This window comes from Cucurbita maxima, unplaced genomic scaffold, assembly GCF_002738345.1.
Source record: "Cucurbita maxima cultivar Rimu unplaced genomic scaffold, Cmax_1.0 Cma_Scf00085, whole genome shotgun sequence".
NCBI classification, from domain to species: domain Eukaryota; kingdom Viridiplantae; phylum Streptophyta; class Magnoliopsida; order Cucurbitales; family Cucurbitaceae; genus Cucurbita; species Cucurbita maxima.
The window spans coordinates 44,515-59,812 of record NW_019272101.1 but is presented as its reverse complement, the minus strand read 5'-3'; the positions used below and the strand labels follow the sequence as shown (position 1 = coordinate 59,812).

Here is a 15,298-nt window from a genome sequence, read left to right as displayed (position 1 = left end):
TTTTATTAGCAATAACGGGTTGATTTTAAGATGATTGAAGGGTGACTTTAAGATGATTTTAAGATAAAAGACTTTATATTCGGCTCTTTTCAAGTTAAATTTAGACTTTTGAAGTTTACTTGAGTGATATGTTATCCACACTCAAGTATGTTAACCTAGCTTTTATAACTATTTTTGGACTTTTTCTTTTAGTTTCGCTAAAAAAATTCAAGCTTATTGTTAGCATATATTATTTGTTTTATCTCATTATGTGAACTACTCTCGTGGGGCCTAGTATCTATGTTGGCACACCGTCTAGTGTTTGACTATAATATCTTTTATAATGACTCAAGTACACACTAACAAATATTATCTGTTTTTGCCTGTTATATATCGTTATCATCCTCTTAATTTTAAAATGCGTGAATAACTTTTCACACACTTGTTTTGTTCCCTCTCCCACTTTAAAATGCGTCAAAAAAATTTCTAATAGGCTTAGGTTCGTCATCTACAAGGATTTTTAGTTGTATTGCTACAATTATTTCGATTAATATGTAATTAAATAAGACACAAGATATTTAAAATATAATTTGTTTACTAAAATTGTAAGCAAGTCTTTTCACTTTTTTTTTTTTTTAATTCCAACCCGAATGTCTTTAGGAGAGACATGAAAAGATTGATCCAGAATTTCTATAGTTTTTTATTTTTCTAAAAATATTTAAAGACATTAACAAAAGAATTAATAAATGACCATTTTTTAAAAATGTACATTTAAAAAAATAATTTTAGAGAATTATTGAAATTAGAAAAATAATTTTGATAAAAAAAAAAAAAAAATTGAGAAGAAATTGAATGAGCTTAACATCAATCAACGCTTCAGCGCTACGAGTTTTGGCAGTAGTGAAGAAACCCACGTGGATAATGGATATAAGCCGAAACAAACTGAGACACAGAAATCGAAGAAGAACGAAGAAAACAAAGGCTTCCTGTCCAGTCACGTGTATATATATATATATATAAGAGAAATTGTCCTAGAACCTTCCCTTTGTTCAACTGATTCCATCGCCATATATATATATATATATAAGAGAAATTGTCCTAGAACCTTCCCTTTGTTCAACTGATTCCATCGCCAAACCTCTCTTTCAGTAACCTAAACCCTCGCCCAGTTCTCTCTCCGTTCTATTACTCGTCTTCGTTCGTCGAAATCCGCTAGTGCTTCTCTGCAATCTGAGCCACTCCAATAAAGTGTTTCTCTCTCCGTTCGATTACTCGACTTCGGTCATGAAATCTGCATGAATTTTTCTTCAATCTGAGCCACTTCAATTAAGTAATGTATAGAAGCAACAATGTGGCTGCTAGGATCTTCGATCGCCAAATCGCCACTCCTCCTCCTGGAACCAGCGTAAGAACTACGATTCTTGTACATGCTTTTTGTTTTGATCGTTTTCTTTATTCTCGTTCGTCTTAATTTTTGCGGCTTTGTTTTTGTAGTTTCATTGTGTTAGGCGATTCTATGAGAATATAGTTCCGAATCATACGGTTTACGACGTTGAATGTCCGGACCATTCCTTTCGCAAGTTTACCGTATATAGTTCCGAATCATACGGTTTACGACGTTGAATGTCCGGACCATTCCTTTCGCAAGTTTACCGTTGACGGTCAATACCTAATTACGTTCAGCAGGAATCATCGCGATTTAAATGTTTACCGCCCAAAATGGCTCTCGTTTTCTTACAAAGGAGATGAAATTGATACGTTTCTAGACTTTCCTTCCAATGCTCAAATGGCTCTCGTTTTCTTACAAAGGAGATGAAATTGATACGTTTCTAGACTTTCCTTCCAATGCTCAGAAGTTTGAGAGCTTTTTCAACCTGATTTATTCCGTCTCCCTTGCGTCCTGCAACGAGCTTATCTGTAAGGACTTCTTTATTTACATGGAGAGTAACCGATTTGGGCTTTTTGCTACCTCCACTGCTCAAATCCAAGATGCTCCGGCCGTCGGTGGTGCTGTTCCGGGAATTCCTTCTATAGACAAGATTACGTTTCATCTCCTGAGGTGAGTACCTTTTTCTTTATGTATTACGGTTTGATATAATTTGTTGATAGTGTTTTTTACGGAGTTTCTCTCTGTATTCTAACTTCCAAACATGTGATAGACTAGAGGATGGAGAAATTCTTGACGCGAAGGTGTTTGTCAACGATTTTGTGAATTTGGCTCACAATACGGGCGTCTTTCTCTACGATGATCTATTGGCGATTGTATCGGTACGCTACCAGATTATACATATTCTTCAAATTAGAGATTCCGGCCACCTTGTTGATGTACGAGCTCTAGGCGCTTTTTGTCGTGAAGATGATGAACTTTTTCTCCATTCTAGCACTCAGGCGAGTAACATTTCTAGGCGCTTTTTGTCGTGAAGATGATGAACTTTTTCTCCATTCTAGCACTCAGGCGAGTAACATTATGGTTCATGCTTCTTCAGTAGTACTAATTGCTCCGCTCTATATGAATATTTGCATTTGTCTAGTTGAAAGATAATATTTAACCTGTAAACCTTCTCTATGGTTTACGCTTCTTCGTGTATTTGTCTTCCGTCGGCGGATGTTATATACTGTTGGTCAATTTATCATCTGATTTCTGTTCCTTCGATTTTGTAGCTTTCTAGAGGCGCTTCCTGTATCAGCTGCATGTTTCTGTTCTGGATTGTGCATGTTTGGCTGCTTTTTAGTCTCTTCCCTATATTTTTATTCCGAAGATGATGAACTTCTCATTTTCTAGCGCTCAGGCGAGTTAAATCACCTACTTACATTCTGGCTCATGCTTCCTCCAGTTGTCTAGGGACTGAAGTTTCAGAAGAACATAATTCTTAATTAGACTTGCTTTGTTTATTTGAACGTATTCTTTGACTAGATAAAAAACAATAAAGAAATGTTAATCATCATCGTTCATGTTTCCTGTTATTAGCATCTCTCTTCGTGTACTTGTATTCTGTGGAAATTTGAACCGTTTCTTCACTTATGTAATTTTCTGGAAGCACTGCAGTCGTATAGGTCTCAAATTGTGCATGTTGGACTGCTGTTTAGTCTCTTTGCTAATTTTTTTGGACCTGGTTGAGTTGCTGCTCGTAGCTCATTAGCATTCATATGATAGTTTATGCCTGCTACTTAGCGACTCCATTAACTGAGTTCACCCTTCCCTCGGTGTATGTATGTCATTTGTTCCTACATTCCATCCATGGAACAATTGCATATGAATTTTCAACTTATTAATGACAGTATGTGGGGGTAGCTGAAAGAAGCAGATTGCTTGCGGGTGATGTTGAGAATGGCTACCATCATAGCCCGTCCAATGACAATTCTTTTCTGAGTGGCCTCAAACAGCGGTTGCTATCATTTATTTTCCGCCGAATAGGGAACGAAGAAACAGATCATCGCTTGGTTGGTTATATGCGACTTCTAAATCCCAGTTCAGCCGTCTCTGTCTTGATTTTCGTCATATTTTACGTATTGGAATTTTTGTTCAGGCATTCATTTGTTTGGCTTCTCTGTTTCTTTTTACAGAGAGTTCAGTGTTTGGCGAAGAATTTCTACTTTCATTTTCAAGACTACATCGACTTGATTATTTGGAAGGTAGAATCTTCACTTTTTGTTGGAATACAATCATACAATCCTTTCCTTGTATCTTTTTGTGCTGACCAAAGTTCTGAATTGAATTGCATATCATAATCCTTCCCTTCTATCATTATTTTGTGTTCTATGCACGCATGATGTGTTACAAGTTGTTTACAGAACTCCTGACCAGGTACAATTCTTGGACCGTCGACACTTACTGCTCAAGCTTGGTAGTGTAGATGGATGGGTGAGTTCTTTTTTCTCGGTCAGTCGTCATTTCATAATAGGGTCTGGGTAAACCAAAACTTTAAAAAGCTGTTAGTACTATCCAAATTGAACTATTGCTACTAAGCCTACTTTAAAGAAGCCTAGATAAGTAGGCTTGCTTGTAATTCGCACCTGCAAATTTATTTTCAAGATTGATGACAAAAGACTATAATCTTCGACTTCCCAAACTCATGAATCTCATGGCTTTACTTTGGGCTTCCTCAAAAGGCCTCGTTATCAATAGAGATAGTATTCCTTGATTATAAACCCATGATCATTCCCTAAATCAGGCGATGTGGGACTTTCATCATCCAACATCTCCCCTCGAACAAAGTATGTCTCCCCTCAATCGGGGCTCGACTCCTTTTTTCTTTTGGAGTCTTAGTCATTTTTTACTATGACTTCGGGGAGACTCGCCTCCTTTTTCTTTTGAAATCCTTTGTTCAACATTTGAGGATTTACCCATCTATTGACACGATTAAGTTATGGGTATGGCTCTGATACCATGTTATATAAACACGACTCTCCACAATGGTATGATATTGTCCACTTTGAGCATAAGCTTTCATGGCTTTGCTTTGGACTTCCCAAAAATGCCTCATTAACAATGGAGATACTATTCCTTAATTATAAACCCATGATCATTCCAATTAGCCGACGTGGGACTTTCATTATCCAACAAAGTACACTAATTGTGAACTCTGTTACAACTTTAATTGATGCTATAGCCCTCACGTTTTCATGAGTTTGTGATTATCATAGCTCTCTTTCTTGGAAATTGAGGGACTAATTTTTCTTTACATTATTGATAAAAAAATTACAATATTTTTTTATTCTTACATTTATAGGTTTCACGAATGGCCGATCACCACCGGGCATTTTTTGCTGTGTATGACATGGAGACCACTGAAATTGTTGCTTTTTTTCAGGTGTTTGTTTGCTTCCCAGTCCTCCCTTTCTACACTTTTTGTTATCAAGTATTTTCCCCTTCATTTCTAATTCATACCATACTTCCTCCAGAATTCAACAGACGACATTTACTTTCTTTTCGAGCGTTTTTGTAATCACTTCCATGCAGCATCAAGAAATTCATTGTGCTTGAATTTCATATCATCACACTCCAATAACATTCATGCTCAAGAACAACTGAGAAGCTTGAAAAATAAAGCAGTCAGCTATTCACAGGTGAACCTTGTTTATACATTTTTCTGTTTCCCTTGCCATTTGCATCTGTTATTTTCACTGAATCTCATGCATAATTGACTCTCATTCACAGTTTGTGAAGAAGATGCTGGTATCTTTAAGGTTAGTATTTCAACGTGTTTTCTTTTCTATTTATTTGTTTTTGAATGTTTAATTTAAGTAACTAAGTGCTATAGTATTCATTTGGCGCACGTAGTTCAATCTCTTGAGACCCTCAAATGGATTGGAGAACCATTTGAAGTTTTAGTCTTTTCTAAAACAAAATTAAGTTTTTAAAATAATAGGCCCATTCTATAACGTTCTATATCGTTGTTGTTTATAGTTTCCTGTTCTTGAAATATGGGCTTATTTCCTCCACATGTTTTCATCACCCTAAACTGAATTCCTAGTCAAATTCAGTCAGAATACCAAAAATAAAACCAGTTTTTAAAATATGCTTTTCCTTTTTTTAGTTTTCAAATTTTAGCCTAGGTTAGATTTTGTTAACAAAATTTGGGATTTCTTCTGTGAAAGTACGATTATTAGCTTAATTTTTAGAATAAAAAAATGAAACAAAATGATTATGAGACCAAGTAATTTTGTGGATTTTGGTCTATCTTTTTATGCCCATTTATAATCAAATATCGTACAAATTTGTTCTTCACATATAATTTTTTTAGCCACATTTATTTTATATTAAAAATGTTTTCTTTCTATTTTGCTACTAAAATACGATATTTTTTATTCACGGGTCAGTAGAGGCGTGGTTGGTTGATGTGGAAAGTTCGTTATTTTTTGGAAGCAAAGGTTGAAAAAGTAAGAGATAATTTGAAATTTTTGGTGAGAATTTAACACAAAGTTTTGTGTTAAACAGTTGATTTCTGCAACGGATAATTTGAAATTTTTGGTGAGAATTTAACACAAAGTTTTGTGTTAAACAGTTGATTTCTGCAACGGATCGGCACAGACAATCAACAGATCATCCTATAAAGTTTATTTTAAGGCGATCACCTTATTCCCTCAGATTCAAAATTAAATCAGGTATTATTATCATCACTCCCCTATCCTCGTCTTACTGGGTCCGTTACTTTCACTCGATGGTTTATTTTTAAGTAAATTGTGTCAAGTAAAACATTTTTTTCAAAGTATATTTGGGAAAAGCACTTCGTTTCCTTTTTTTTTTTTTTTTTTTTAAGGTTCCGGAAAAAGCACTAATTATTTACAAATTTGTGTTTATTTCCGTATCTTTGGGAGGTGGGGTGGTTTGATAAATAATTCCGGTTTTCAACCTCTTAATTTTCAATGGCACTTTTAAATTTAAAAGATAAAGGGTTTTTTAATGTTTTTCTCTTTCTCTAATTCTCTTTTTATAATGCACTCTTTTTAAGGGTTCCATTTGTCCTGTTTTACACCGACCTTTTCTTTTCTTTTTACGAGTTATTTGAGAAAAACAAAATTAGGTTATAATTTTAGTTTTAGTTTGTGTCCAATATAAGTTTTGAAATTCTAATAAATCTTTTAAGCTTTTAATTTTATGTTTAACAGGTTTTTGAAATTTTAATTTTTTATTTAATAAATTTTATATGTATTTTGATATTTAGAAGTTGACCTATTATTAGCACAAAATTTTAAAATTTTAACATAAAATACAATAAAATTTATAATTTTATAATTTTGTACTAATAGGTTTGTGAATTTCAAAATAACAATTTTGTTTTGACATAAAACTGAAATTTTTTTAATCTATTAAATACAAAATTAAATGCTTTATATCTACTAGATTTTTTTTTAGAAATCCAAATAACTTATTGGATACAACAAAAAAGTTATAAAAATTGAGTATACAAATTTAAAAAAATTTCGAGGAAATGTTGCTAACGAGGGTTGAGTGATTGGAATAGGTCCAGAACGTGGGATAACAGATGGACGAACAAAAGGGGTGTCATCTTTTCTTTTTCATCCTTTTTTACCGCTCGCTCTCTCCATCCAACACACCACCTACTTGCTTCCTTCTGTGGTCAATATTCACTTCCGGATATGAATATAGAAAGAAGAAAAAAAAAAAAAATTGCGTTTTAAAACACCAAATTGTACATAAAAAATAAATTAAAAAGAAAACTATGTACATCGTATAACCCTGTACATGCACCTACTTTTGCGAGTCATTTATATGATGCGACTTTCTCATACCTTAATTTTGATTAATGATTTTTAAACTTCTTCATCCCCCAAAATTCCCTCTCTTATCTTACTAAGGATTTTAGTAACATGTAATCTGGTGGTTGTAGTAATTGTTGGGATTATAACTATATTTGGTTTTAACTATTGGGTTACATTTATTATTAGATACTCTACTAATAAAATTAGCACTATTGCGGCAAGGACTTTCTAATAAACACACTTCCTTAAATACAAAAAATGCAAGCATAGAAATTTATCATATACTATTGAAAGTTCAAACTTATAATTTGATTTGAGAATTATTTGTATAAAAATATATGTTTGTAAAATATATGATATATATATAAAGAATGCAAAAGGAAATCGTTTTTTAGAAAATGAAACTATTCTTACTAATTTACAAAATCCACTTGGATGAACTCAGGCAAGCGGAGATCTTTCAGAGTGGTACAAATTAGTAATTGACATGTTCCCACGAAAGTTTTATATGAATAAATAAGTTTCAAAATATAATGCCTAAACAAATTAAAATTTACACCAAAATTTAAACAAATAAATAACTACTCTTTTAGGTTTCAAAACTCTACGAAAGTTTAATAACAAAACAAAGAAATTAGTAAGATTAATACTATAAACTAAATTTTTTTTAAAAAAAAAAGGCTATCAAATATGCTTTAATTATGAGATTTCAAAACTTTGTGTACTATAGTTTATGATAAGAGTTGTTCTATTCCACCCATCACGTCAGGATAAAAAATGGGAAAAAAAAGTTCCATCCGAAAAAATAAAAATAGACGTCTACTTAAAGATAAAAGCAACCACATTACCTGGAAGTCCAATCGCACAGCAAGTGCTCACTTAAAGATGCCAACCGAAGAAATTGAACCAACAAACAAATAAGGTAAAGAACAGTGATGGATTCATATTCTAGATTCTAACCATATGATGGGATGGGGATTATGACTGACGATGACAAATACTGAAGCATTTGGCAACAAAATTCAATGCCGCCAGGAATTAAAAGAAAAAAAAAGTGTGCAAGGACATTTTAGAAATGAGGAGCTCCTCATTATGGCCTTATTTTATTAGGCTCCTAAAACGAGACATCTTTACTTGGCAATTTCTTTGTTTCTCTGCTCTGTTCTTCTGGAGTAAGTTTGTAAGCGTCCTTGGGTATTTTGCTCATGGTTTATGATGTGACCTGAGCGTTCCTTTAATGTTTTTCTTATATCTTTTGCCGGCATTACGACTTAACTTGCCGCCATTTTGGGTCCCATATATGACTATAAATAACCTAATTTACTGTGTCATTAAAATTTTAGATGATTAATAACTTGAGAGCCATAAGTCCTATCTTTTGGTAATTTTGTTCTTAGTGTTGCAAACCTACAACATTCTGTAAGAGCTCGAGTTTATTGCTAGCAGATATTGTTCTCTTTGAATTTTTCCTCTAAAGGCTTCCCCTCAAGGTTTCTAAAACGTGTATGTTGGAAAGATGTTTCTACACTCTTATAAAAAATGTTTCATTCCCCTCTCCAACCAATGCAGGATCTCACAATCCACCCTTCTTTTGGGGCCAACATCCTCGCTGGAAAACCATCCGGTGTCCGGCTCTGATACTATTTGTAACAGCCCAAACTCACCGTTAATAGATGTCATCTTCCTTGAACTTTCCGTTCAAGGACTGCATCTCAAGGTTTTTAAAACACGTCTATTAGAGAGAAGTTTTCATTCTCTTGTGAGAAATGTTTCGTTCCCTCTCCAACCAATATGAAATCTCACAAATGCAAACAATCAACTACTTGTACAAATCTTAACTAAGAAACTTGTTTTCTTTTCTTAGACCATTGATCACTACCTGCTTCAAATCTTCCTAAATTTTATCATCAGTTACTTAGAGAGTTCATAATTCAGTCATATAATAGGGTAATGTGGACGCTGGTCAGGCAGGTGCCTTAGTTTTTATATTTTCTGAAGGCTTGCCACTAGTGTGTGTTTTATGTTATTATTATTCTTTTTTCTTTTTTCTTTTTTCTTTTTTCTTTTTTTCCTTTTTTAAAAAAGACCCCTCTAGATTGCAAAAGAAGTTTCCAATATTACAACATTAGGGCAGAAAAGCTCTAGATTATAGCCATTTATATTGAACTACATCACTAAAGGCAAAGCCTACTTAATAGCAACTAAATATAAACAATAAAAGCAACAACCAAAAGTTAACGATCAAAATGCATTTGCTGTGCGAATAGGAATAAAGTCTCCATTTTAATAGAACAAAGACAGCGAAGACAAATTTCTTTCCTCCATTTTAATTCTAGAGAGATTATTTTGATGAAAAAATATTAAGCAATATAAACATGAAACGGATTTATGCCCGACCGTATCACTAGCATATTCTAAATGCATTTACTTCTAGCTAATATCACCTATATGAACTTTATGCCCCCATGCTATTCCCCCTTTTTTTTCTTTTAATTTTTTTCATCTGTGAAAAGCAGAGCAGACAAACAAATTTACCAGAGGTAAGGAAATGATGCTTCTGGGAGAGGGAAAGAGAGGAAGAGCTTCAGAGATAAATTACCTGGCGTATGCTCATCTCTTTGTCCATCCAGTGACCCTTATATTCCAGATTGAACAGATATTCTAGCAGCATCAATCCAATGCTCCTACTAATAGTCATCGCCGTCACATCTATATACTCAAAATAATTTGAATACATATACACTAGGCAAGTGATCAAATGACCTGTTTAACACATCAACCTCTGAAATGGCATGCACGCCCGCCTTGCCCTTCGTGTTGATTGCAATTTGCCTACTATAAATCATTTTCGTCATCCATATATTTGAATCCATGGATATTAGGTAACACATTTACCTCCGAAATATTATTTTCCTGCATTGCATGTGTTGCCACAGATGATTTCTTGATGTCGTTGATACACAACACCAAATGCACCATAAAAGCATCGCCTATGACTTATTCTTCACAAGAAAAGTTTCATTGCTAGATGGTAAGTGACATGTTAGTGATAAGGGAACAATAAGGAGCATTATTTCGAGTTGTTAAAAACATCACCTAAACATTTGGACTCTCTTCACTAAGAAGTTTCTAGACCTGTGAAAGAGAATAAACGCTCTGCATTTCTATAACTCAATTCAGCAAGTTCTTCTTTGCTGATGTCCAACAAAGATGCAACATAAACAAGGACCTGCGTAGAGAAGAACAAAGGATGAAATATGTTACAAAAGATGATGGAAATTGAACTAACCTAGAGCCATACGGACTCTTAATTTTAAAAACCAGACAAGGTCAGCATGTAATTTAATTAAACAAAGAGGAAGATGGCAGCTGAGGCCAACTCTACCTCTCTATCCCTTCCCATGTTGAAGAGTAAGAGAAAGTTTATACTCATAGATTTAAATAATAGTCAAGCTAATGTTCCTGGTTATAAAATGCTACTATGATCAGCAGAGAGCTGTTATGCTAGTTTTCTTTAAGCTTGTTGATATATGGAGCCATGCGTTGCTAAGTTGTTAGACCAACAGTACATGCCCCTTGTACTTCTTAATGATATTGAATGAACGTAAATATATCCATCAACCAGATATAAGTGAAAGATTCAGTGAAGTACATTTTGGATATTTGCTGGATGATTGAGAGTCCCTTTTGGCAGTGTCGATGCATCGGTGGAAGAACCAGGCACTGTACTTTGTTGTGAGCCTGTTTGGGCAGCAGATTGTTCTTGGGTCTTCAGACATTCGGGAAGAGAAGGATCGCCTTCAACAAAATAGAGGGAGTCTACCTTTGACTTAGGAAGTGCATCAGGCGCATCAGTTTCCAACAAAATCCTATCCGAGGGCACCTGGAAAAATTCATGATGTTACAGATGAAGAGAATTTGGGGGGTTCATTTTTTCCGATGGTGCAGCCTAGATAGAAGTTTTATAAGTTTTCAGTTATACAAGCCAGTAAGATGAGATTCTTTTGACACGCTGGCTTTCGGAAGAATATTCCAATCCACTCTCTTTATATCCTTGTTTTCCATGCACATATCTTATCTTTTACATGCACACACACATACACCACGATTGTCAAATCTATATATATATATATATATATAAGAACTGACCATTTTCAGCATTTTCTTTGCCTTCTTTGCCTCCATGGACATGAGAAAACCCGAAAATGAGAAGTAAGCACCTAGCTTGGTGAACTCAGGAACCATCTGAGCAGATCCAAGATAAGAGTGCAGAATGAAACCAGCAGGAAAAGGTCCCATAGATCTGAGGCAATTGCAATGACAGAACAAGGCATGTAAACCAATCAATAATAGGGGACATGACTGATAATGGCAACGTCACATGAACGACAAACATATAACTATTAGAAAGTCTCATACTTCATTATCTGAAGGAGATCACCAAAAGCACGTACACAATGGATGGATGCTGGTCTTTCTAAAGACTTGGCAAGCTCAAGTTGTTGCCGGAAGACCTCAACCTGCAGTATATTTTATGTCAAGAACAGTTTGGGGATCATTAAAAAGAAAAAGAAAATCATTGCAGTAGTGAAGAAAAATCTGCTTCTTACACCACTTACAATTTCTTTTTGACAGGTAAACGAGAAACTGAGCAAGACAGAAAAAATGTATAATGGTCACACCTGATCTATAAAATTGATTTCCTTTCCTTTTGAACCTTTGTCCAGACCAATCTGAAAATGTAAATATTAGAGCCCTACTGAATTTAGCAATCTACTAAGAAGATATATCTACATGTTGAGACAACAAATTAATCATTAAAATCCTTGAGTAACCACCCTAGATCCTACACATAGTTAAAGGACAAAAATAATAAAGTTGAGGTTAATTCAGGAAGCACGTCATAAAAATTATTGTACGTACAAAAATATGCATGATCAAGAACGAGAAGGCACTAGTAACATGCAATAGCAACAAAGGTTCACTATAAGTGTCTGTCACTTTCTCTGTCCACAAAAATAGTCAACAATGATGATTAATAATTTCAGATTCTCAGAAATCACCCCAAAACATGCTCTTAAGCTGGTTCCAGAAATCAAGCTAGATGAATAAAATAATTCTCCGGCAAAAAGAATTCATCCGATTCCCAATTTCTTCTCTCTTTTTGCCTGTGTTTCATCTAAAAATAAAACTTAGAACTTCAATTCATGATAAAATATCCGAAGATCAAATTGGTCTTCCAGGATATAGCTTCGGCCATGAATACCAACCTCTCCAACTGCTGCGGTTGGTACTGCTTCAAAAAATTCCTTAAGTTTTTCTAGCCAGCCAGTAGTTCTTTCAGGAACACACCTAAATACAGCAAGCTGGATGTATGTCATACAATATACTTCACCAATACGTGGTAATGGCAGTAAACTGATACGGATTTCTATGTAAACTTTGGGGATGTGAAGTATGCAAATGGACAGTGGTTACCAGGGATGAAGACCAAAGGATGGAATGATGCAAGGATGTAATTCACTCAGCTGCTTCACCAAATGCCAGTCTTTCTATGAACTCAGAAACAGAAGAAGATGAGAGGCAGGCAGCACATATTCCGAAAACAATATATATAACAGAAGATGCAAAACTGTTGTACCTCAGAGATTCCATTGACAGCAAAACGCAGAACTCCAGAATCCACTGCTGTGCTAATTAATTGAGGTGCTTTATCAAATATTCTTGGATCTTGGAGATGACAATGTGCATCAAATAGTCTCAGTGTGGCAGATAATTTAGACATCCCTGCGTATACAATGGGAAGAAGATTTTCTTCGAATATCAACAAAAGAAGTTCAACTTAAAGGTTCTTCAAAATGTAATTAATATTTTCAAGAAAATGCACAAGGACATTCCTCTTCAGAGTAAACCGACAACCTCCTTGACATATAGCTTTAAGAAATTGGAAAATCAGCAGCAGAAAAAACATCAAGAAAGTAGCACAGCAAGAGCAGTACCTTCAATCTCTAATTGTAAAGTATTTCAACTTAAAATCCAAGAGCCTATATCCATTTGTATTTAATACTTCATAATGTAATTTATCACGTCGAGAAAAAGCGTAGAGCGTGAGAACATTTCCTTCTCAGAGAAAACCTAAGACTACCGCTTCATATGAATATTTAAGAAATTAAAGAATATCAGCGAGCGAGCGAGATACATACGAAAAACCGCGACCGCGCAGCAAGCGCAGTACCTTCGTTACGCAATTGTGATGGATTTCAACTAAAAAGCCTCTTATATCCATTTCAATTCATATCTTCGTAATATAAATTATCACATCGAGAATGTGCGTCAAGAACATTTCCTGCTCATAGAAAACCTACAACTTCATTTACTACAGACGATTTAAGAAACTCGAGAGCGATAGAGACAAAAATCGCAAAGCTACACAGTGCCTTCGTCATCCAATCATGAGAGTACTAAGAACGAATCGAATCATATAAACGAATCGAAAACGCGATCAATTTCGAAACGAGCAGAATGTTGCGTCCAAGTAAAGATCCAATTCAGGCGTCTGATTTAAACAAACCGTAGCGAATAACATTCAAACAAGAACAGCGAAAATTAAATTGCAATAAACCTGAAGCCGATATCGGAGACCGGAGTTACGAATACCTCGTCGGCCGATGGATCCAGAGCTTCGTTTAAGAAACCGCCTTAGCGCGCGCTTACAAAGCTGCCGCGAAGTTCACCTCGATAACCAAATAATATAATGTGAAACATTTTAAATGGGCTTTTAAAAGGAAGAGGATAGGAATAGGATTAAATTTCAATTCGGTACCCGACTTTCTTTATTTTTCTATTTTGACCCCAAATTTTGACACATTTTTAATTATTAATTTCAATTTAATTATTTTGATCATTTCTTTATTTTACCTTTAACAAAATATATATATATATATATAAGCGTATATATTTTGCCATCAACATTATATTATACAGAACCAGACAAATTTAGAGAGGAAAAATGCACATAATGCTCACGTGATAATATACAAATAGATTTGTTCGAAATAAATAATGCAGCCTGCAAAAGGAGAAAAGATTGCATACCGTAACTCTAATGCTTAGCTTAGCTAGGAGTTTTAGGAGCGAAACAAAAAATTTACCTCGTCTTGATTGAAGTCGATTCAAGACAAATGTTTATACGAGAACCCTTTATAGTTTCTTACGTTTACGTTTATTTGTTTTTTGGTGTAGCTCGAGTTTTATGAATGAAATAGGCTAACCCCATCTTCAACCAAAGTTTGTATGATAACCCTTTATAATTTTTTATATTTACCGTTCTTCTATGAATAAATTACAAATGAACTAAATGAGGATGAACCAAGATGTCGGGAACCATGCATAACGCATGTCTACGTGAAAAGTTAACTATATAGTCATCATTGACCTCTCAATGAGATCGACTAAAGAGTTTGTTGTGATAAATTATTCTACTATTTTGATTCATGGGTCGACCCTTTTACATGGGTCGAATTTTGTTACGATTTATGACCTTTTAAAATTATAAATTAATTCTTCCAATTTTTTATTTTTATTAAAGGTAAAATTAAAATTTTAAAATTTATAAAAATTTAAGGTTGGGTAGTGAGAAAATTTAAATTTATATAATTATATAATTATTTTTTAAAATTTTCGAGAGATCAGTTTAGAAATTTAAAACACGGAAAAAATTAAAACTTTATTTACCTTTTCTGATATTTTCTAACTTCGCAAGAAATCATGAGAAACAGACAAGGGCAAATAAGTAAATTCCCAAAACCTTATCGAGAAACTGAAAAGCATAGAGCTTGCGCGCATTCGCACGCACTCTCTTCAACCCTAACAGAGACGGCGGTGGAGACGACGACGACGACGACGACGACGACGAGGATGCTTCTCCAAACTTCCGTTCACCACTACAATGTCTCTCTCTCCTCTTCAACTTCTTATTCGCATAAATTGCCGCCTGTAATTCAATCTCAGGCTTTTTTCCGGAATGTAAATTATCGGAGGCTTCCACTCTCTATAACCTGCTCAATTTCCCAAACTCATAGCTATGGAACTGTGG

General features: G+C 34.5%; 2 protein-coding genes across 5 annotated transcripts in view; one reads left to right on the top strand and one right to left on the bottom strand.

Moving 5' to 3' along the window:
- Nucleotides 1-1,312: 1,312 nt before the first annotated feature.
- On the top strand, nt 1,313-5,921 carry LOC111472712 (light-mediated development protein DET1-like). Its single transcript, XM_023118335.1, has 12 exons — nt 1,313-1,384; nt 1,474-1,545; nt 1,613-1,751; nt 1,819-2,038; nt 2,139-2,367; nt 3,259-3,420; nt 3,544-3,612; nt 3,785-3,841; nt 4,710-4,790; nt 4,882-5,046; nt 5,138-5,166; nt 5,918-5,921. The coding sequence occupies exons 1-12, from the start codon at nt 1,313-1,315 to the stop codon at nt 5,919-5,921; spliced, it is 1,299 nt and encodes a 432-aa protein (XP_022974103.1).
- Nucleotides 5,922-10,111: 4,190 nt separating this feature from the next.
- LOC111472748 (uncharacterized metal-dependent hydrolase YabD) overlaps nt 10,112-15,298 on the bottom strand; it is a 7,764-nt gene continuing 2,577 nt past the window's right edge. For 2 of the 4 annotated variants that reach the window (XM_023118389.1, XM_023118391.1), the window contains exons 2-9: nt 12,845-12,990; nt 12,682-12,755; nt 12,474-12,555; nt 11,886-11,936; nt 11,623-11,723; nt 11,353-11,506; nt 10,856-11,086; nt 10,112-10,432 (exon numbers count right to left, since the gene is read on the bottom strand). In XM_023118389.1, the coding sequence (XP_022974157.1) occupies nt 10,322-10,432; nt 10,856-11,086; nt 11,353-11,506; nt 11,623-11,723; nt 11,886-11,936; nt 12,474-12,555; nt 12,682-12,755; nt 12,845-12,988 (948 nt within the window). In that variant the 5' untranslated portion in view covers nt 12,989-12,990 and the 3' untranslated portion in view covers nt 10,112-10,321. Of the gene's footprint in view, nt 10,433-10,855; nt 11,087-11,352; nt 11,507-11,622; nt 11,724-11,885; nt 11,937-12,473; nt 12,556-12,681; nt 12,756-12,844; nt 12,991-13,825; nt 13,944-15,298 lie in introns of those variants that run through there. The other 2 variants (XM_023118388.1, XM_023118390.1) reach the window with 2 other exon arrangements.

Excerpts from the sequence above, each read along its gene's own strand:
- LOC111472712 (XM_023118335.1), top strand. The coding sequence starts at position 1,313 with ATGTATAGAAGCAACAATGTGGCTGCTAGGATCTTCGATCGCCAAATC. Across the intron at positions 1,752-1,818 it reads TGATACGTTTCTAGACTTTC|CTTCCAATGCTCAGAAGTTT; the intron begins CTTCCAATGCTC and ends TTCTAGACTTTC. Across the intron at positions 2,368-3,258 it reads TTCTCCATTCTAGCACTCAG|TATGTGGGGGTAGCTGAAAG; the intron begins GCGAGTAACATT and ends TATTAATGACAG.